The sequence below is a fragment of the Hipposideros armiger genome, unplaced genomic scaffold, assembly GCF_001890085.2.
Source record: "Hipposideros armiger isolate ML-2016 unplaced genomic scaffold, ASM189008v1 scaffold_360, whole genome shotgun sequence".
NCBI classification, from domain to species: domain Eukaryota; kingdom Metazoa; phylum Chordata; class Mammalia; order Chiroptera; family Hipposideridae; genus Hipposideros; species Hipposideros armiger.
In genome coordinates, this window is record NW_017731710.1 from 1,219,888 (window position 1) to 1,243,053 (window position 23,166).

The 23,166-nt window shown below is 36.2% G+C and overlaps 1 protein-coding gene across 16 annotated transcripts in view; it reads right to left on the reverse strand.

Annotated features, from left to right (window-relative positions):
- Positions 1 to 23,166, reverse strand: part of PLEKHA5 (pleckstrin homology domain containing A5) — a 221,049-nt gene that overhangs the window by 45,745 nt on the left and 152,138 nt on the right. For 12 of the 16 annotated variants that reach the window (XM_019661741.1, XM_019661740.1, XM_019661738.1 and 9 more), the window contains 6 exons: positions 21,359 to 21,431; positions 14,882 to 14,982; positions 11,667 to 11,782; positions 11,359 to 11,376; positions 7,298 to 7,765; positions 171 to 636 (listed from right to left, as the gene is read on the reverse strand). In XM_019661741.1, coding sequence (XP_019517286.1) covers positions 171 to 636; positions 7,298 to 7,765; positions 11,359 to 11,376; positions 11,667 to 11,782; positions 14,882 to 14,982; positions 21,359 to 21,431 — 1,242 coding nt within the window. Of the gene's footprint in view, positions 1 to 170; positions 637 to 7,297; positions 7,766 to 11,358; positions 11,377 to 11,666; positions 11,826 to 13,404; positions 13,509 to 14,881; positions 14,983 to 21,358; positions 21,432 to 23,166 lie in introns of those variants that run through there. The other 4 variants (XM_019661739.1, XM_019661743.1, XM_019661751.1 and 1 more) reach the window with 2 other exon arrangements.

Genomic DNA, 23,166 nt, shown 5'->3' on the forward strand with positions numbered 1-23,166 from the left:
TTTGACACTGCAGGATATTCGTCCTTAATTTTTAAAACAAGGTAGATAAGCTACCTTGCTTATCTCCTCTCTATGTTCTTGTCTCTCACATTTAAAAGAGAATAATGTACTCAAAGGAAAACAGAGCATCCATAAAGTAGTAGTTAACACAAGATTAGCAAACATCTTACCTTTGGGTGATGAGTCCTGTGCCTGCGGTCTATCGTCACATCTCCTCTCTGAATTGGGGAAGACACTTCTGATCTGTAGGTTCGCTGAGGAGAGTATCCCTGATAAGCAGCTATTGACCCATGGGAGGGTGATGTGGGAATAGAGTGCATTGTCTGGTCCGAAATATTAACCATGGTTTTCGGGCTGGTCAATGTACCATGACGAGGGAGGGTGCTCTGCTTATTATAAAACCGACGCTGCTGCCATTCATAGAGCTGCCACATCGTGTCGTCTCTTATTGATCTCCGTTTCTCTTCTGCTCCAGGTCCTACTGTTTTATCATGAGTGGAAGGGGTTACACTGCAGATACTCTCAGGCCTGGTCTTGCTGTTTCTCGGGAGTGTTCTATAACCTTCGGGATAGAGGGCCACAACCTGTGCCCTGTGGCTTGGCATATTTCTTGGTAATGTTTGGTAAGAAATTACTCTAAAACGAAAGAATCATCGAAATGTAAAAATGAAGGGGAGGTTCTAAATTAAAGAGTACACTTTTTTTCTTCTTCTGGAAAGTAAAATATATATTAGGATGTATTTTTTAAAATATCAAAATATTAAAATACTGCACATTATACAAGGTATAAACTATTGATCAGGTTTTAATCTTTGTGAAATTTAATTTGATGGGTTTAATACCTTAAGTAAACAGCATCTATATCACTTACATAAAAGATAATTAATGCCACACAATGTACAGTTTGGTTTAAAAAGAAAGAATACTTATTATACTCCTTTTAGAAACTAAGAATAGTCAAGATCTAATCGTAAGTCTGTCTCCACAGCTTACTTGATTTATATAAACAAACTCCTATAATCTCATTCTCATACATCTCATCAGAACAGTTAAATAGAATTTCTGTGTGTGGATGGCATACTGAGTTTTTGAGTTGTGCGTATAGAACATGAAGACAGAAGATGAAGTACTGCAGGTCTATATGACTACTTTACTGTACCATTTCCTTCAGAAAGCACGACTGTTTAAGGGAAGAAGTGTATCAGCACACCTATGGTTTGAAGAAATAATTTCCCTTGATAACTCTTCTTAACTTGAAATATAAAAATGACTTAAAGCTAAAGCTCAAAAGTTAAAGACAAATTACTTAAACACGACAACATTTCAGATGTAAAACTGCAAATCCCAGAAATTTTACAGTGTTTCTGGCATGGAAGTTAAAAATTCCATCTCCTGAATGGTATCAACATTTTGGGGGGAGGGCTTTTTAAAGCAATCTAAAAATTTATGTACATTAAATATCCAAAATAAAGTTCTTATAAAATGCTAAATTTCTGGATATGGATACATACTAGCATATTACTAAGCACAGATCATTTTAGTTTCTTAAAAGGAAAGAATAAAATAAAATTTCAGTTTACAATTTTTAAAAAAGACACTTTGATAAAAACACTCTTTTGAGTTTATCAAAAAATCCTTATATTAATCTCATACTAGGTCAGATATATTACATGAAAAAGATTTGTAAAAGTCAGTTAAAAATTCTAGATAAAGGGCCGGCCGAGTGGCGTGATGGTTAAAAACTGGCTTGGGACGCCAGAGGGCCCCGGTTTGGATCCCACATATGAGGGCCAGTGACACTGCCCTCCACAGCTAAGATGCTGAACAACCTGGAGCTGGGCTGCCGTGGGTCGCCGGTGACGGCGTAGGCTGCAGCCCCTGTGGCAGTGGGTTGCCATGGGCTACCATGTGTAGCCAGCAGCCAGCGTGAGCGGCCAGCAGCCAGAGTGAGCGGCCGTCCAGAAGCCGGCGACTGACGTGCCTTGCCGGGAGGAGCGCAGTGATGGTGCCAACTTGGGCCAGTGAAGCAACGTCCTCCACAACTAGACTGAAGAACAAAAGGACAGCAACTTGTCTGTTCCCCTTTCCCCAATTCCCCAGCACTGTACCCATCTCCCCAATTCCGCAATTAAAAAAAAAATTCTAGATAAAGTTAGCATTTGTTTCCCCATTATCTCTAGAGGTAGGTATAAGGTATAATTACAATTCAAATTTTAAAGGCAAGCACAATCTTTTAATAACAATAACCAAAATAAAATCTAGATTAAAAAGAACAATATTATAAGTATGTATTATGCCACCATCTCCATTGGCATAAATTTACATGCTAATATCAAATGTAATTCAATGAACCAAGCACATGGGAGAGTTAGGACCCCGTTAACTCAGGTTTCCTTACCTCACCTCTTCTTTCAATGTTTAGTTAACACCTTCCCCCTGCTTACGGTATTTCCACCATAGAGTGTATTTTGGAATCGGGCATGCATAATTACACAATATTTTGCTGCCTTCTATTGGGTGTCAAAATGTCAAACATGTTCATGACTATATGGACCAGAAGGAGTCCCATGTCTAATTTGATATGTAATTTACTTAACCATACTCTTAGTACATCTGAGAATCCTTGGCTGATAACCTGGATGACAGAGCTCTCTTTTGACTCAAAGACTTATTGTCAGTAACAATATATAAACACTAAGGTACAAGAAAAAAAATTTCATTGTGATAAGGTGTATTGAATTGGGTGCACCCTGGGCTATGAGGCATGGTCATAATAAAAATCCCCGCAAATCTGTGTCTACTGGGGAAGTAAAACTGTTATTATTCTACAAACCAAAAAAAGTCTCATGTTAAATACACCTTTTTTGTGGCTTAAAGCACCCAGAGGGGATAAGGCTGTGAAAAATACAGAAAAATACAGTAGAAAAAGAGAGAAATAGGAAAAAGCAGCTGAGGGCCAAGTTTTGTTTCTTGCTTTCCTATTAAGTACGGAGGCCTCATATGAATTACTTATGTCTCCTGGGGGGAGGAGGAGGGAAGGAGGGAGGGAGGGAGGGGGGGAGAGAGAGAGAGAGAGAGAGAGAGAGAGAGAGAGAGAGAGAGAGAGAGAGAGAGAGAGAGAGAGAGAGAGAGAGAGAGAAAAGGGTGGTGAGGAAAGGGTGTGACTAGACCAGCTAGAACTAGAATGCAGACCTCTGCCTTCTTTATGCAGCACTCTTCATCATGCCAATGCTTCCCAGGCTTCTAGATTTAATGAAAAAGTACAACAATCCTTCTATTTTAAAATTTTTGCCAAAAGTATGGAAATCATTAAAGAAAAAACCTTTTTGATGGCAATGATTTAATTAAAAATAAAAAGACACCCCCAAATCAGGAAGGACATTCTCCAGAGTCCTTCACATGCCACCTAAACCTGGCCAACTGATTTCTGAGATTTGGTTTTCTCATCTAGACAATGATTTGACCACGAAGTTATGTCACAGCTCTAAAATCCCATGTCATATTCTGTATTTAAAAGACTTCCAATTCCTTCAACCTTCCCCCCTAAACTAAATTTCCTTCATGATGCGGTTGTTCTTCAGCTTTTCAGTGTCTGCTCAAAACAGGCCTGCTAAAAATTCAACCAACTCCTCCTAGGCAAGAACCACCGCAGCGAGGCCAACCATCTGATGACTCTGGGGCTGAAGTGATGGAGAAGAGGACCTAACACTCTGACAGAACCAGTATAAAGAGATGAGTTCTTCGCTGCTTTCCCTCCATGTATATTTCCCACTTCCCCTCTGCTTGGCTTCGTCTTCCTCACTATCCCCATCGTCTCTGTTAACATGAAAGCTACAAACTGGGAAACCTCGAGCTGGCAAGCCCATGGCTATCTGCTTAGGAAGCGTGTCAGGCAGAGAAAGCTGATTTCATCTAAGCAGTTCTGCCCTCGTACTAAAGCAATCTACCCCAACACACCTTGGTTTATTTGATCGTTTATAAATTCAAGAAATACTAGACTGACCTCAATATGCAAAAGGCTCTGGATTAGGTGCTGAACTAGATCACAAAAGCACACACTGAAAATATAAGTGACATTAACTGTATAGCTAGTTTAGAAATATGTGAAAAGGTCATTTATAATCATAAGGAAGGGGTATACATTGTCAATCTAATACACACTAAATACTGCCTAAAAACAAATGTTTAAATTCCAGTTCAGAAAATATAATTACATAAAGCCCCTTATGTCAGTGCTCTGAGGCGTTCATAACATGTGAGCTAGACCCTGCTGTAGAGATGTATACTGAACTTGAACCAGAATCCCATCATGATCATTAACACAGGCTGTTTTTCTACAAAGCTTGATTAACTAATGGCTATAAAGTTTAAAAGGCTCTTCTGCCATCTTTGGACGACTTTTAAAAAATTTTAATAGAAAATTAGGTTATTTATTAAGTAAGGTTATTTTAATCCCATATACTTTTTCGTGGTTTTGAGCTCTGTTTTTTTTAAAACTAGTTTCCTTCAGGGGTTTTCTGCAAAGAAATTCAAATTAAGCAAAAGTGTGATTTAGTTGTAAGCGAAAGCTTAAGAAATGAACACTGTAAGCTCCTTCATCAGGTTTGGCGCACCATTCACCAGCAGCTGCCTGTCAGGCACCATGAAAACCTGTCCCTGTGATTCCGCCATGCAGAACAATGGCTTCAGGCACTATGCATCTTAACAGCGCCTGCCACTCACAAAGCAACGGGAAAGCTCTGCTCACAGATGCAGGGGTCTACTATGTGACTACGTATTAAACCTGTTCTCTTTCCAGCAGCACTTTAATAATAAAAGCAAGCCTTTCATAAAGTTCTACCAAATGAATTACACCACGAATTGCCATTATGTGTCTTTCCTCCAATAAAAATGATTTCATTATTAAATATCACAACTATTTGTCCAGTATGATGTTTATACAATAATGCAGATGATACATCTCCGTGATCCAAACTGGACGCTGGCCAGTGAACCCAAAGTTGAAGGAGGAACGCAGAGAAGACTTTAGCTCAGAATCACCTGAGACCAGCCTTTTGTGCTCATTAGAAAAAAGTCACCGCAGTGTTTATATATGTTAATTACACCCTAACCTAAAAGTGACCTAACCAAGGGACCTAAAAGTGCTTGGGAACTAATATTTATGCTGAACAATTTTAAAACTATCTTCCTGATACTTGTTGAACCCTTTTAACTATATACTTCCAACCTTAAGAAAGTATGATTTTACTTGAAGGAAAGTGACCCACTAAGAAGTGAGATTTACCTTGCTGGGTACCGATTCAGTACGTCTTCTGGCTGGGATTTTTTTATTACTGTCTCCCTGAAAATGATTACTCCCTTAGTAAGTATTTCCAAACATCCTTTCATTCCCCCTCCACCCCCTCCCCTAACCCTCTGGCTTCTCTTCTGTCTAATTAAAGTTTATTTTTGAAATAGCAAATATTTCTCACGATTCTCCCTTGGGAAAATTAGAAAAGTGAGTGCTAAGGGTGGAAAAGAAGAATATGAATGTGAACAACACAGCACAGGAGAACGTTTTTGCAGCCTTGTTGAGATGACAAAAGATGAAGCTAAGTGTGCTCAGGCTTTGGAGCTGGATTGCTGAAAGAAGAAACTTTGGCTGGATGTGGCAGGTGGCAGGCACGACCTGAGCAAGCTGGAAGAACCTTCCTATACCTCAGAAGTTTCACTATTAAAAAAAGTTAAACCTGCATTTCATCAAAACATCATTAACATCATTGTTTCCTGGTTTTCTATTACTGAAAGGTAAGAGTTCCAATAATTGTTCAGTTAATTTTTATGTACATACACCACCACATTAAACCACTTTTTAAATTTTGCACCATCAAACTCCCAACTAATGACAGAACACTTCTTCTCATCCCACGGTGCCTGCTTTCCATCTTCTCTGGCCTTTATTTTGGTCTCCTTTGCATACTCTCCTATTCCTTTTTTTCCTTAAATGAAAATGTTCCTTCAGTTTTTCCTTTAGAAGTTTTATTTTATCCAGCTTCTCGCTGAATGAATTTATCTACTCTCATCCTTTCCTTTAAGTAATTGTGATATATAAGGATGCTGCAATCTTATTCAAGTCCAGATCTCTCTTTGGGGATACTGACTACTGGCACCTCAAATTTAACCTATTCAGTCATGCATTACCTTCTCTTCCCCCAAATCTTTTCTATGTAGTAAAAGGCAACAGACAACCCTTGATGACCAGGCCCTAAAGGAGGGCATCATTCTTGATTTTCCCCCAGTCACTCAAACAAGGCTTGTCAATTATCTTGACTGCATATCCCCTCCCTCCCATTTCATTCACTCCCGATTGTGCAGCCAGGGACCTTTCTGAAACACGGATCTGAACACTCTCATCCAGCATTACAGCAGTTAAACCTAAGCCATACTAGATGTCTTTGGACTCTCTTCCCTGTTCTCTGTCCACTCCGGAGTCCTGCATCTCTACATCAAGATGAGCGTTAGTAACCATCCTTTATAGCTCACCTGCATTCACTTCCTCCAGAAAGGTTTTCCTGACCCCTTAGATTGAGCTGGTTGTCCCTGAAACCTGTCCTTATAGCATCCTCTTCCTCCTTCATTGCCTTTGTCACAATACACAGCACCTGTTTATTTTACTTTCTCCTCCACTAGATAAGAACTTCTGTGAGAAATCTGGACTATACCTTTTCATTAGTTTAATTTCTGGCCCCATGATTAGCACATAGTAGTTACGCATTAAATATATATGAAAAAAACAAGGTGTGCATGAGTGGCTAAATGCTTAGATGAATGAAAATAAGGCTTAGTCATATGTATTACGAGTTAGGAAAGCCAGGTAACGAGCAGGAGAACTAGCGAACACAACAAGCCTTTACTGTCTCCACATCACTGGTCTCAGGAGATCTGTGCATTGCATCACGCAGCACAGGTTACTGACAGAAGACAGTCAGGCCAGGGAGGAAGAAAGGGGTAGGGATAGGTCTCGCTCCTTTCCTCATCCCAAGCAAACATGATCTCTACCCACAACCTAAGAATTCTCTTGTGCTGGGCCAAGGGACAATGACTCCTGGCCATTATTAGTGCAATTGGATGACAGAACAATGGGAGACAGAGAAAAACCACTTACAGTAATGATTTCTATGAAAAACAGATATAGTAATGAAAGTGTAATATCTAAATCACAATTTAAACTAATATTTGTAGTTGGCATCTCAGAAACCAATCTCCATAAACATAGCATGAAAGAAACCCGGTTCGTAACACAGAACAAGATACTTACCCCCTGGTTTCTTCTTCATGACCCCTTCCCTTCTGGATTTTAATCCACTGTTCCAACTGTTGCATTGAATTGGTTCTCTGTATGACTCGATCAGCCTCTGTTTGTGGGGGCCCTGTGCTTGGGTGAGTTCCACCTCTAAGGTCTGCCAGGCTAACATTGACTGTTTTGTTCTCTGAACTATTCACATTGACTGGCCTGTAGTGTCCAGCTTGAGCCTGGCATGTTGATGCACTCTCATATTCAGATGGCAGAGAATTCAACTTTACACTATTAATTTTTGTTAAAGGTCTATCTTGACCATCCTTCTGAAACCCGTATTTTTCAGCTTCTAATGCCTTTTTTTCTTCATTTTTGCTTATTTCCTTGTTTTTCTGGTTATTTTGGGCCTCTGGTTTAATTAGCACTCTATGGTTGGGAAAGTTATTGATTTCTTTAGCTGGTGCATTTTCAGATGTAATCTTGTCCACTCTGAAATCAGAGAAGGAAAGCATAGTAAATCAGATGAAATAATGCACATGTTATTTCTGGGATTCAATCTAGGAAAAATGTAAAATTACCTTTGACTTTACGAAAAAACTGAAAGGGTCACAGAGGACAAGCCTGCACAAATCCCCAATGTTGTGGTATGAAAATTCAAGCACAAAGCTACGATGTATATATAGAAAGGGGGGGAAAAACCATACAGTATATAAAGCACTGGAAGACAAAAAGTGATGAGTATCTCACCATTAGAAATGTGGATCTAAAGCAAATAAGACTGCCTTTTGACAGCGAAACCACAAAATCCACGCTTAAAGAACCGCAGCATCTAGTCATATGAAATAAACAAAATGGCTTCCAGCTAGGAGGGTTCACATATCATGAAAGAAACATGAGTCTGGTTTGTGGAAATGGCTTCACCAGGAAATTACAGTCTGGACTGTCAAAGATCTGAACCATATGACTGACTAACTCTGTTTGTATTCAAGCAGACCGGAGTTCCAGTGAGCAGCTCTTGGAGCCAGACTGAACGTATTCAGCTTCCAGCTCTACCTCTTATTAGCTGCGTCTGTCTGTCTTTGGGCAAAGAGTAGAAATTTACTGTGTGTGCCTCAATCTCCTTTGTGGAAAACGAGGATAACTGTAGCACCAAAGTTACAGGATGTTGTGATGACCAGATGAGTAAGTCAGTAGCTGCCAGACTTTGTTACACTATCACTCAATCTCATCAAACAATTTTGAATTAGAATCTGGTACCCCATGTCCATCTCTCACCAGAAGAAGGTGCCGCTTAACAGTGTGTCTGGACCATTGGACAGTTTTACTCTCACCATTCCAGTTGCTATGTCTAGGTCTTTTTGAAGAGCATCAGCAGCCCTGAGACCAGTCACCTCCAGGTTCTGACAAGACCAAGCTGAGTGTCTGAACCTGCATGAAACTGCCAAGAGCAAGCCATGCTGGGAAGCCTCTCAGGAACTGGCCAAATTTCAATACATAATAATGCTCGATCGGAATCTCAGTGTATCATTGCTGCTAGTTTCAGTGATGTGTAGACAATAGGTAATCCATACACATACAGCTATAGGTAGTTTGGAATATGATGAGTGAGGAAAAAAATGAAATGTGATTGTTTTTCTTGGAGTAAAGTTATGAACTATCCATTTAGGTTTGACATATAACTTACAGCACCTAGGCTGGAAGCGATATCAGATATTGGCAAAGTTTACTAAGAGGGGCTATGAAGCTCCTTTTCCTTGAAAGATAAAAGTCAGAGAAGACTTACACTAAAAGTGCAATTCGGAAGGGGGGAGGGAATTTTAACATTGAAAATCAAATACCGGAAAAGATTTTTTAAACTTAGTCACATCTAGTCTACCTAAAGCTATATTTTAAATTAGAACTGCATTGCCTGTTTTTCTCTTTATTTTTTCCAAAAATTTATCATTTAATAAATGTAATAAAAAAGACACATGCTGACTTTCTCTAAGTGGAGTAAAATGGATTCAGAAATGTACTCTAAAATAACATAAATGTAAAACTAGTGATCTAATTTTCAAAAGTGACATTTAGGTTATTGCAGAAGATACATGGAAATATAGAAAATGAAAATAATGGGCCTAAACATGGAAATTATTCAGAGAATATATTATGCTTAGATTGTTTTATGCCATCAATGATCTGTAAACTAGCGGACTATGATATTGTATTAAACAGATTATTAAATACTTTATGACTTTAGAAGAAATGAACTATCTAGTTAAAAACTAGATGTGTTATCTGTTTAGGTGATCATGCCCTGATTCATATTTGTAAGTATTCTTCTTCTTCTTCTTCATATTTGTAAGTATTCCACACAGGAAAGAGAACCTATCTATTATCCTAAAAATAAGCAAAGAAAATCTCCCTATACTTCTGAAATGAAATAGTACGATAATTAGGTACCTTCAATTTGAATAATCAAAATTAAAATGTGACAGTTAGAAGTAGAATAAAATAAGTCATTTCTACTGGATAATGGTGACTCACACCAGGCTGGGCACATGCCGTTATTTCCCCATGTATAAGACGCACCCTTTTTCGAAAAATTTGGGGTCTAAAAACTGGGTGCGTCTTATACAGTGGTTGTAGATTTTTTTTACTTACATTTCCCACAAGTGATGAGGAGTTGTATGAATTTTATGATGAATAAAACTTGAGTTCAATACTTTATGTAATACATTATCCCCCCCCAAATTTTGGGCCCCAAAATTAAGGTTTGTCTTATACACGGAAGCGTCTTATACATGGGGAAATACGGTAGATAGTATTCAATAATTCCTGGCTAACCAAGAAAAAATATCAACACACAAGTGGTTACAAATTGTTACGGGTACATAATTAATTAACAGGCTGTCAAAAGTCAAACCAAACTACTGACTCTGTCATCTTTATCACCCTCAATTATGAATGATTATTAATTTTTAGAGTAGAAAGTATAAGAAAAGAAAATGAGAGTAAGTTGAAATTCTGAGATAAGTACAATATACAATATTGAAATTATACTCATTTTTGTATTCTAAATAATTTCCTAAAAATTTTACTTTGAAATTAAAATTATTTTAATATTTTGAATTAATTCCTTTCACCTACATATTTTCTCTAGCAACCAACCTCACTGTTATGTCCATTCCAGTCATTTTTACATATGGAATTCCAAAAGCAGATTTTCCTTTTATTAGCTCTGAACCTAGAATATGCATATGGTTGAGGTAGTTTTTCTTAAAAAATAGGTGTCCTAGAATTTTCTTTTTTCTCCATACTTTCCCCTAGCTGAATTACTACTGATTGGTTAAGTTGCTTTGAACTTGATATTAAAAAAAAAGAAGAAATATATAGCATCAACTTAAATCTTTTAATCAATAAGTCATAAGACTTTATATGCATACTAAAAAAATGACTAAAGATTTATATTGTAACAATCTCCTAATTCCCTGAGAAGAGACAAAAAAGGCCAAACTTGCAAGTTAGCATCTTCCTTATATAAGACATACGCTCAATTATCGCTGACTGGTAAAAAAAATTTAACTGCATCATAAATCTTTCTTTAAATTAAAGGAATATAAGAAATCTTTTTAAAGCACATTATTCAGCTGCTATTTACATAGCTTTAGAAACAGATTTCCTCTCACCAGTTCTTAATATAGCTGAATATTAAAATGATTCATATGTTCAAGCAGGGAAAAAAAAAATCACACAGATCAATTTTAACAGTACATATTTATATTATCAAGGAATCTGATAACTGGAGTTTCAGAAGAAAGAAGGTAGAATTCATCAAGAAATAGATATATTTAAAAATAACCTAAATGCTTGATCTATTATTTTCTGGAAACATCCATCATAAAACAATCAGAATTAACCAGGAAGTGCTGAAGAAATAAAACTCATCACGAAATTTTATTTCAATTTATTAAACTTCAGAAACATACAATATAATTTTAAAAACAATGAAATTCACTTCATGAATATAAATATTAAGACTTAGGACCTTAAAAAACACTATTATTATGTGGTTTTAAGATAACAATGAAAAATGTACTTACCGGAAATTAAAGGTAATTCTGTAAGAAGAAAGAACATTCAGTTTGAATGTTAGGATTCCGGATTCACCTCAGTACACTGATAGGTGAAAATGAATGAAGAGGAAAGGTGGAATAAAAATGCAGGCAGTAGCTCAATCTAACTAAAGGTGTGTTATTTAATATAAAACTAAATTAATCCTTGCTTTCTGAGGAAGAATGACTTCCTATCCTGACTACTAAAATGATATGTACTATGATAATGGCATACTTGAAAGGCATGGAATAAAATGTAAGTGGAAATCACCATTACTTTCCCTACAAGCTTTTACCTTTTCACAGGTTCTGTCTGTACCAGGGCAGCATCTAACATGGCTTTCATCCACAACTCCATCTCCTTTCCTGTATCAGTGCAGAAATAATAGGTCCGCATATTTGGATGGGCTGCCTGATTGAAAATGATACGACCATTTTGAATAGGAATATGGGATCTGTAAAAGGAAAAAAAAAAAAAAAGTTAAGTATTTCCCTGCACATATCATTACTATCAAATTTCAAAAGAAAGCAGACTTGTCTTATATTCAGATACAGAAATGAATGCCTTAAGAAAGATACAATTCAATGCTGAGAAATGTAAGTATTAGAATTTTTTCTCCTAACTTTATGGTTTTTCTTTAAAAATTAATAGAAGTGAATGGGAAGGTGAGGGAGTAAGAAATGAAGCACTTAGTCATGCCTGTTCATTGTACAAATCCCTAGCAATTTCCACGTACCACTTTATTCAAGAACGTTCCAGAGCAACCAGCAACAAAATTAATCGAAATGTACATATCATAATATTTCCCCTTTGCATCCTTCTTTAGTCCTCAACCGATGCTGTGAAAGCATTTGTCTAATCCTGATAGACACCAATACACAATCATAAAAGATTTATAAATAATCCAAAATGGTATTTCCTTTTAACTTTTATTCTCAAATTTCAGAGTTAAATGTAAATATTTTGGGTTTGAAGAAGGCCCATGCAAGTAAGAAGTAGGTTTCTTTCTTTATGATGGTTCAATCTGTCTCTATTCCAGAGAAACAGAGAAAAACAAAATGAAGAAGAGGCTGGTGAAACTGTTACCCGAAGTGTAAGCACTAAGCACTGAGCTTGACCCATGGGCTGACCAGGCAGAGAAGGGCTGCAGCAGTAACTGTGTCAAAATAGAAAAGAAGAAAAAAAAAAGAAAAAAGCCTCGGGGATCAGGAGAAAAGGGTAAGGGGGGTCAAATATACGGTGACGGAAAGAGACATGACTTTGGGTAGTGAACACATAATGCAATGTACAGATGATGTATTATAAAACTGTACACTTGAAACCTATATAATTTTATTAACCAATGTCACCCGAATAAATTTAATAAAATTAAAAAAAAAAAGAGAATGCTTGTGACAGTTTCCTATTTACACTAAAATACAAGGGAAAATAAACAAAGGCTCTTTCAGCTCAGACTGAGGTAAAGGGAACAATACTAAGTATGTCGTTAGTCTGCTAAACATAAAAAGATGAGAAGAATAAAGCTGGAGCCACATACTTGACCCCAACATCCCGACTACCTGCTTTATCTACAATGTCAAACTAGTATCTTCAAAATCTTTCCCAGAAAGAATCAGGATAGAAATCAATTCAATAAACACAGTGATCCAAAATAACTAGATCACCAACAAATCATACTTGACCGTGTAAAAGATATAAAGCTGTCTATGGAAACAATTCAAAAGAAACAGCTCAAACGGTACATGTTGTTAAAATGATTAAAACCACATGTTGTTAGAATGATTGAAGTGTCACTGGACTGTGTGAGTGGGGTTTTGGAGGAATGAATCAAGACCGCTGTCCACATCTGAGATCCATGGAAGGAACACTGATGCTGAGAAGATCCAGTTGGAGCCATGTTGGAGACACTAACAAGCCACACTCACGCTTGCCATCTGTCAAAGGGGAATATTGACTAAGCGGATGGCCAAGATCCCTTTCTAGCTTTACGTTCCAGGGTTGTGCTCAATAATTGTCTATGAATTTCTACTCACCATTGTGAAAAGCAGTAGCATCAATGTCAACAGCCTTGGTAGTAAAAGTGGCTCATAAATTCAAAGGAACAACATCGCAGAAGAGAGAATTTGAAACAGAAATTACTATCTTTGTTAGATAAAATAAAATCGAAATTAAATCAAGTAATCACAGAGAAAATACACTTAACATGCACACTTTTATTGCTTTTAACATACTAGTATTGTTTTTTAAGAGTCTAAGAACCCAGCAAAATGTCCTATGAATAATACAAATTCAATAAACGTTTGCTAAATAGATGAGCAAACAAAAAACTTTAAACCCATGGCCATATAACAGTGTTAGTATCACAGTTCTACACGCATACTTTATAAGGTTATTGTTTTAAGTTATCAGCATTAAACTTTGTTATAACATCTTAAAATATTTCATTGTTTCTCTGGTTCACACTGTTAATGACATGCATTGCAATAATAAAGCTTTCCCCTCTTAACTGGAGGTTTTTGCTGAGCTATCACCATCACATTGAGACCATCCATCAACCCCACCTTTCCCCTTTCCTGCTCTTTCTTCTCCATAACTAATAATGTAACATGTTAATTAGCAAAAGTTGTACATCAGACACAGTCCTGAGTATTCTTAAAAGTAGATGGGAATTAAAAATTAAATCAATTTTATAATGGTATAAACATTTTCATTGCTAAATAACAGCATGTGACCCTTAATTCCCCTTTCCCTTTAAATGAAAAATTTACATTAAACCCTTAGGAGTTCTTAATTTAAAACTGACTTAAAAAAATAAGTTGACCTCTGAAATTTATTTCAGCCATATCATAAAGCAAAGAAAACTGCATGGGTTTCGAAAACAAAAACTAGCCAACTTAGCGTTAAAGTGGCTTCTTATTTGAGAGTGTTCCACAAACCAGCATATAACTGAGATGGGTGGGTATTGTTAGGGAAAGGGTGAGTGCTCAGGTTTGCTTAGATTTAATAAGTTTATGTCTTAACTTCAATATTCTCTCAAAAGTACCTGATGTTCATGATGTACTTAGAACCAAAAAAATCTCTGCAAATATTCTATAAGACCATAAATACACATACAAATATTAATAAACTAAGTTGTCTCTTATAGTACTCTCCTCCCTCATTTTATATTTAAAAAATTCCAACATATAGTAACCTTAAAAAAATAGTAAAATGACCACCAGGACACCTACAGCTATATCTACCAATTATTAGCATTTTAACATATTTGCTTTATCTAGAACCATTTGAAAGTATTATAGACATAAAAACATACCCTTAAATATCTGAGCATGTGCTTCCTAAGTAAAGGGACACTCCCCTACTCAACCATAACACTATTCATTAATATATTTTAAATATAAAAATGAGGGTAATTGAAATATCTTTTTGTAATAATCTACGGGTCAATATCAATTTTTTAATTAATGCAAGATTCAAATGCGGAGTAAAAAAGTATAACTATTTCCTTACCTTAAAAGCATATTTGCGATTAATGTGATCCTCAGAGGTAAGCATAGCAATTTGAAAACTAGGCAACAGTATGCTTCCCAAGATACCTTCTTCTTTTTCATCTAGGAAATAATCGAATATCTGATTAGAACGTTAAATGTTCTCATGAAGTAGAGTAAATTTTCTCAAAATTTATCTTGACCAAATCAAAAGGTTCTTATATATAAATGAACTGTGTTCATGTATCGTTTAGAGAATTCTTTATAAGGTTTTAAGGAAAAATATTAAATAACAGGTATATATTCTTTACTTTCAACAAGCTTCCCTATCCTAAGCAAACCAAAATTGGTCTCACACGTCAGAAAAATGACAATTAGACATAAAAACAGCATACATTTGTTTGGCATATACACTGCATTTTACAAAGCCCTCTGACATGATTTATTGAAAACAATTAGCATATAAGTAACGACACAGATAGTTGAGAAAATGAATCTACCCACATTTCTATTAGGATTTAAATGCCCAACAATTTTAAGCCCAGACCAAGACGCAAAAGGTGCACTTGCTCACATCCTTCAGCATTGGCTCAAATGTCTCACCAATGAGGCCTTCCTTTACCTACTTTAAACTGCTTCCATCTGTAGCCATCCCAGAGCCCTCACTTTTCTTTCTGGAACTTTACCACTACCACCACCCCCACCCTCAATACCTCTGATAAATTGTATGTTTTAGTTATTTATCACCTTTCTCTCCCCACTAGAATGTAAGCTTCATGAATAACAGATGATCAAAAATGTTTGAATAAATATATATGTAAATATATTTTAAACTAAACTATGAACATATATGTCAATATATTTTAAACATATATGTGAATATATTTTAAAAAACATGTAATTTTGAAGGTTTGCTTTTTACCAGTCATTCTGATACATAATAAAGTTACAGGAGTCAATTACAGGCCTCCAAAGCAAGCACATAAAATGAACCTAGGAAAAGGATAAGACATTAATCTCAGCATAGTATAGATTCACATTATTATTATTATTATTATTATTATTATTTTTTTAATTTTTATTGGGGAATTGGGAGACAGGAACAGCGCTGGGGAATTGGGGGAAGGGGAACAGACAAGTTGCTGTCCTTTTTTTCTTCAGTCTAGTTGTGGAGGATGTTGCTTCACTGGCTCAAGCTGGCACCATCATTGCGCTCCTCCAGGGTGAGGCAGATCAGTCGCCGGCTTCTGGACGGCTGCTCACTGCGGCTTCTGGCCGCTCACGGCAGCTGCTGGCTACACACGGTAGCCCATGGCAACCCACTGTAGCAGGGGCTGCAGCCTACGCCGTCGTCGCGACTCACAGCAACCCAGCTCCAGGTTGAGCTGTTGTTCAGCATCTTAGCTGTAGAGGGCAGTGTCACTGGCCCTCATATGTGGGATCCGAACCGGGGCCCTCTGGCGTTCCAAGCCAGCTCTTAACCAATGCACCACTCGGCCGGCCCTAGATTCACATTATTAATTTGATGCTTGGGGGCAGAGACGTGTATAAAAGTTTAAATATATTGCTCATTGTTAGAAACTCATAAGACAAGTTCATAAAGCTATGTATTAGGCTGATGAACTCACCAATGAGGACAACCATAAATGAGAAATAATTATTTTTATAATTATTAAACATGCTTGCCATGTTTTTTCATTTTCATAAACTAAACAAGGGATTTTATTTATTTTGCCTATTTCTAGAATCTATGGTGAACTTCCAAAACAAAAAAAAGTTGCATTTAATACTGGTAATTTCTATAGCCTTTCTCCTAACAATGGAACAAAATTTTGCTTTTACTATTATACTGTGCTCACTCAGGTATAGTTCACAAATACAAGAACGAATGAACAAAGGTGCAGATTTAGTTTAAAAAGGCTAAAAAAAAGTAGAAAGCAGTCATCAATTATAAAGAATATGACAATTTAAAAGAATGTGTCACATTCTAATTTTAAATCCAATTTTGTGTTTATATAAAGCATATAATCAGAAGTAGTTCATGAAGTCATCTTTACCAAAAAATCATTATCAAATAATATGTTCTTCGTCGCAAAATTGGAAAAACTGACTTTTCTAAACTTATTTCAGAAAATGCAGAGGAAGCACAGCATAGGGTGACTTCACTGTATTTTCATGAATCGCTTCCCAGCCAGACACAACTCAACTGTGAGATCTCGGGCAATTTATTGATGCTGTGTATCATAGTTTCATCAACTATAAAACTGACTAAAACAGGACTTATCTCAAAGGACTGTTGTGAGGGTTAAAAGAGTTAATAGATACAAAGAACTCTATAATGCACTCAGTGCAAATCAAGTGCTCAGTAAATATTACCATTATTACATAAAATTAAAGACACTACATATAAAGTCTTCAACTTCTGGCAAATGACCATCCTAAGAGATCTTCACTATTGTCTTCAAATATTCCTAATCAAGATATTTTTCTGTTTAGTTCTCTATCAAGCCTGACCTAAGCAACTATCTTGTTTTCTATCACCCAGAGGGCTTCAGATACTGCCAAGCAAAGGGCGGGTAGTAAGCAGTGCTTACAGAATGAGCGACCTCTCTGTGGAGGATCCGCGGGGTCTTTTAAAAACTGCCTGGCCACCCAATTTCTCCCTCTACCCCATCCTACTTCCTTCACTTCCCTGCCACAGGTAGTGGCCCCAAGAACACTCCCCAATAAGCCTCTTGCACATTAATCTCCATCACAGAGCTTGCTTCCTGGGGCATAGAACCTGGGACAGGAACCATAAGAGTCTCATCATTTTATTGGATTCAAGTGAAATTTTAGAGCTCCCTTTTCTACTTCAGCTTTATTGGTGTTTGAGAACAAGAAAAAAAATACATACAAACTTATTGACTGAAATATTATTACTAATTATCAAAGCTCACCTAGAATACTTCAATACTTTGTTAATGGGTCTCTTGGCTTTTAGTTCAAGTGATAAGAAACTTTTTCTAAAATGTGCACTTGATCCTGTTCTTCTTGCATTCAAGATGGAGTTTAAATTCATTAGGATGGCAAACAAATGCCTCTGTGCCTTGATCTACAATTTAGCCTTTTCAGATCTAACCTTCATTCCACAAAATAAGCCCGATGTGTAATTTTACAAATATGCCCTGTTGACTCATGCTTTGTACAAGCTAAGTCCTTGGCCTGGACCACCTTTCTCTCTTAATCCCTTCCTTGTACAGGCCTGGTCAACACTCATTCAACATAGCTGAACACTCTGACATTTTTCTCCCAGAATCCTTCAGCTAATCTGTGAGTACCATAAGAGAGGTTTACATTGTTCATTTCTGCATCCTACTACCTAATGTCTGACATCAAAAGAGCTCGCTGCTAGCTACCACCTTAGTCTAAGCCATCATTATTTCTACAAAATAACTCCCAACAGTCTCTGCTTCCTTCCTTCCCCTTTGTAATACATTCTCCAATAGCAGCTTGAGAAACTTTTCAAGTTGTAAATCAAAGGATATCATTCTCATGCTTAAAAACATCCAATTGTTTCCTTACAACCTTTACAGTGGAATTCACACTCCAACAGAGTCCTACATTAGTGGGATCTCCATTTCTTCCATCCATCCATCTCCTTCCCTACGAACAGTCCCTCAGAACAGTCCCTCAGCTCGGTATGCTGGTCCCTTTCTGCGCCTTCCAAACACTTTCCTACCTTAGAGCTTTGCACTACTGCTCCCCCTGCCTGGAATACTCTGCTGACTAGCTCCTCCTCGTAACTGAGATCTTGCTACTTAAAATATCTGCTCAGAGTATCAATCCGAAGAGATCTTTCTCCCATGCCTCTCTTTCATACTATGACTGTATTTTCCTAAAAGCACTTATCATGGTGTTGTTTACTTCTTTGAGTTTATTTACTGTCTCTCTGACCTCTCTAGAAAGTAAGCTTCATGAGAGCTTTTTCTCACTGCTGTTTTGACAGCAGGTCCTGCTCAATAAATATTTGTTGAATGACTTAAGTCCCATGGTAAGCTTCATCAATAGACTGACTATAGAATTGGGCAATCTAAGCGATTTATCACAGTGGGTTCACGATCTGCCTGCTATGCAGCAAAGAACAGTGGGAACTTGGACTTGCATCTGGTATGTGTTGCCAACCTACTGTAAAACACAGCAAATCACTTATTCTCTATGTCTTATTTTCCATATCTGTAAAACACGAACTGATCTGTTAGAAAATTCTGACAGCACACTCTGTATGTTAGTAGACTAGATGCTTTGAGAAATACAGAAGAAATGAATGAGGCCATTGCATCTAGTAGACAGAAGAGGAGATCTGGACAGGGCCCAAATCTTGTGGTTAAGAAAAGTGCCTGGGTGCAAATTCTGGCTCTGACACTTACTCGGTGTGAGGCTTCAGGCAAACAAATTGACCTCACTGTCCCTTAGGTTTCCTTTTGTGTGAATGGGCATAATAAGATTTCCCACCTTATCAGGTGGCTGCGAGGAAGAGATGAAATAGATCATCTGTGTTACAAGGTCAGCAAATATACACAGAAAACACTCAAAAAAATGTAAGCTATTATGATCATCTCACTAAAATCTGATAGCTTTTATTGAAAACCTGACATTTCCTGCTGATAAAATAGTCAAAGTGTATAATATCATATATTTCTTTTCAACCACCTGAAGAATAAAAGTGAGTTAAATGGCATTTCTTTCTATTTCTTCTTCTTTTTTTTGCATTAGTCCAATCTGGGAAACCATACTAAAATTAATAAATACACTGGATATAAAATGCATAGTTAATAATAACACGGAATCTCACATTCAACATAGTTTCTGAACTTACCTTTACTTTTTTCAAATTAGGTGAAAAGTTTTTCTATTTTAATAAAAGTGATGAGGAGAACCTTTTCTCTAGCAAATTACAAGGAATTCAGTGTTGTTTTTGTTGCAAATTAACATTAAAATATTTTTGCATGAGAAGTAGTAACAAACATTGTCTTGTTCTCATTTAAAGCTTTAAGCAGTCCATAAATATACTGAAATATTACAAATTCTAAGCTAAGGAATAATGCCTGAGTTACAATTTCTGACTTTTCTGAAAGAGTGGGAAAACCTTTAAGGAAAATTGTAGTGTAAGCTTGGCACTGAAGATAATACCACAATTGCAGCCTGGCTAACATCTCTATGGCAAAATGAAATTTTATACGTTTGGTCAATTCTGACTCAGCAGTACTTTTCAACCACAGCTTGCAGTGGGAGGAGGAAAAGATGACTATAATTCTAGTATTTAAAATCTGAAGGTTAATATGCATTATTATTGCTTTGACAGATGACTGTAGAATTTGGCCATACTTTTTTGTAACCACAAAGTAAACTTTAAAACTGCTCACTGGTTCTAAAATCCTCTATCTTGTGATATACTTATCTAGGAAAGTTATAAATTATTAATTACACACTGACAATCTAATTCTTTAGTGACGGTTTCCAAAGAGACTTTAAAGTAGAGAAGAAGTGATTGTCCAGATTCATGATTTTATATCACAGCTGAGGCAGATTTCTATGGAGAAAAAAACCTATGTATACCCTCCATTGTCAGGTACCAACTTTGTAGTAGCTAACAGATTTATACAGCACATGAACAGAGACTTCAGCTTAAAGCTGTATTAATAACTTGCTAATTTAAAAAATATAAATAAAGAAGTTTATGATATCCATAAAGGATAAATGAAGTCTGCTATTCCATACTTAATAATACCTTTATTTCTTCACCAACATTGACAGCCTGATATGTATCTCTTCCACAACTTTCTCCATGTTTCAGGGAGGCTGTCATTGTTTGTTTAAAAAGTGGAGGGGAGACAGAAGGGGGTTATAATAAATACATTTATTTGTTATTTAAAAAAAATGTACCAACACGTCATAGTAGTGCCTTCGATATTCTAAAATCATTTGCTGAGAATTGGGTGCTCAATGGACCGACCAATAGCTAGGTCTGACAAAGCTGACATGTAAAAATAATCTCATCAAACACATGATTTTTTATCTATTAGGCACTGAATTCAAAGATAACATTATAGAGTGAAGATCGATATGCTCTTGTTTTTCTTTTCTTTTTTTTTTTTTGGTGGAAAGAAGCCGGTTTATTCAGAATGCTGGCATTCTGGAAGGACAGTGGACTCTGGTCCAAAAGCCACCCCATCATGTGCTCTTTACACAAAACAAATCATATTAACACAATCAGATTATAAAAACTGGACCAAAACTCAGACTAACTGGCTCGAATGTACTATGTTGTCTTCTTTCATACCTCACTTACTCAGTATTATATGTCAATGATACTAGATGCTTTGAGATGCTGTTTGTTAAAAAGAAAATACAAAGAGAATTGTAGTGTTTTTTCTTTAAAAATGTATCTGATATTTAACATATATTCTATGGCAATTATAACATAATAATACACTAAGACAGTTTATGGTCAACTCACCTCTATAATAAAACAGACAAAGGTCAGAAAGCACGAACCAGCGTTTCTTCCATAGCTTCATGCCTGTACTGTCCTGTATTAAATCAGCATAGAAAAAATTTTCTTCTTTCAGAAAATTAAAATTTCTGGTGCATTTATTTAAAATAAGTTTTAAAAACGAGGTGTTTGATATATGCTACACAGTAATCTAATTAAAAAGCCAATCAAAATTGTGGGGTAGTTTTCTATGGACTTGTATCATATTCAGATAGTCCCAAATACGCTTGTCTCTGAAGAGTAATGCTATCATGTAAAAGGAATACTGCTGAAGCAATATGATTTAATTTCATGTCTGTAAGCAATGTGAAATTCACTCTCCTAAACACACGTCTGATGAGGATAATGTAACCATACAGCAGTATGTGCATTCTGGTAAACCAGGTTTAATAAATATGTTAATCTTCAACAAGAAAAATATGTGAACTGAAATTACTGCAAAGGCAATATGATTTAAAATGTGCTAAAGGAGGCTTAGCATATAAATACATTTCATAAACATTTTTTTCTTCTTACATATACAGTTTGAGTTTTGCTAACCCTGCAGAAAAGAGTACCTTTTTGGCACTCTTTCAAAGTAACTTAATTCATAAAGATACCAAGCTCAAACAGTTACAATTTGAATAAAAAATTATCTTCCCACATGCAATAAAGCAAAACTGTAAGAGAAATAAGAAAAAAAAAAAAGGCCAGCTTGGATGTGCATTGATTAATACATCTCAATTAATTTCTAGTTGTGACCATCATCTAATAATGACATTAGAACTACAGAAATTATATGGGTGAAAAATCTCTCAAAGAAAAAGATTTCTCCTTAAAACTGACAGCTATGCTAAGGAAAGGAAAAAACAGAAAACATACTGGTATATGGTACTTTCAATTTCCTAATTTTTTTTCACTCTTTAGTACAGATAGTTTTTAGAAGTTTAGATATTTAAGCAGCTCTGCAAACAAATATTCTCTAGTCACAAGCCGCTCTGCAAACAAATATTCTCTGTTAAGTCAAATCTATTACAAAATAAATACATAGAGAAATTGATTGGCAACACTTCTGCAGTACTAAATTTACCAAGAGATCAAGAAACAAGAACGAGGGCTGGCCGAATGGCTCAGTTGGTTAAGAGCTCACTTAAGAGTGTGAGCTCTGAGCAACAGCAGTTCGAGTCCTGGCCTGAGCTGAGCTGCCGCTGAGCTGCCAACAGGTGACAGGATGGCTCAGCTTTAAAAAAAAAAAAAAAGAAAAGAAAAGAAAAGAAAAGAAACAAGAACGGGAACCCTTTCAAATAAGGAGTTCCCCAACCTCTCTTAGGCTCAATACTGCACTGAGCTTTTTAAACATAACTCGATCTTTTTAGAAAGACTAGTTTAAAAAAACCTTTCAGTTTGGGTAAGTTTAAATATCAGATGGTTAAAAATATAGTAAATGATTGTTAAACAAAAATGAAAAGTTGGTATCCAAGTTACATACCCAATCAACTCAGTGAGAAATTGAAAGGCTGGGAATTCTCTGGATTTTAAGGTGATCCTCCCTGTTCCAATACATTAGTTTAGCTGCTACCCAACTTTCAGGTGGAACAATGTTTAGTGAATGTTTCATATCAAACTCATTATGTATTTTAATGACTATAATTATTAGGTCATTTGAAAGCAATTAGCAATATTTGACAAAAGAAATATGTGTCATCACAATGAACTATTATTTAATTTGCTCTGTATCATCTGTATACATGTAGAATCAGAGAGATAGAACAAAGACAGATAAAGGTCTTGCA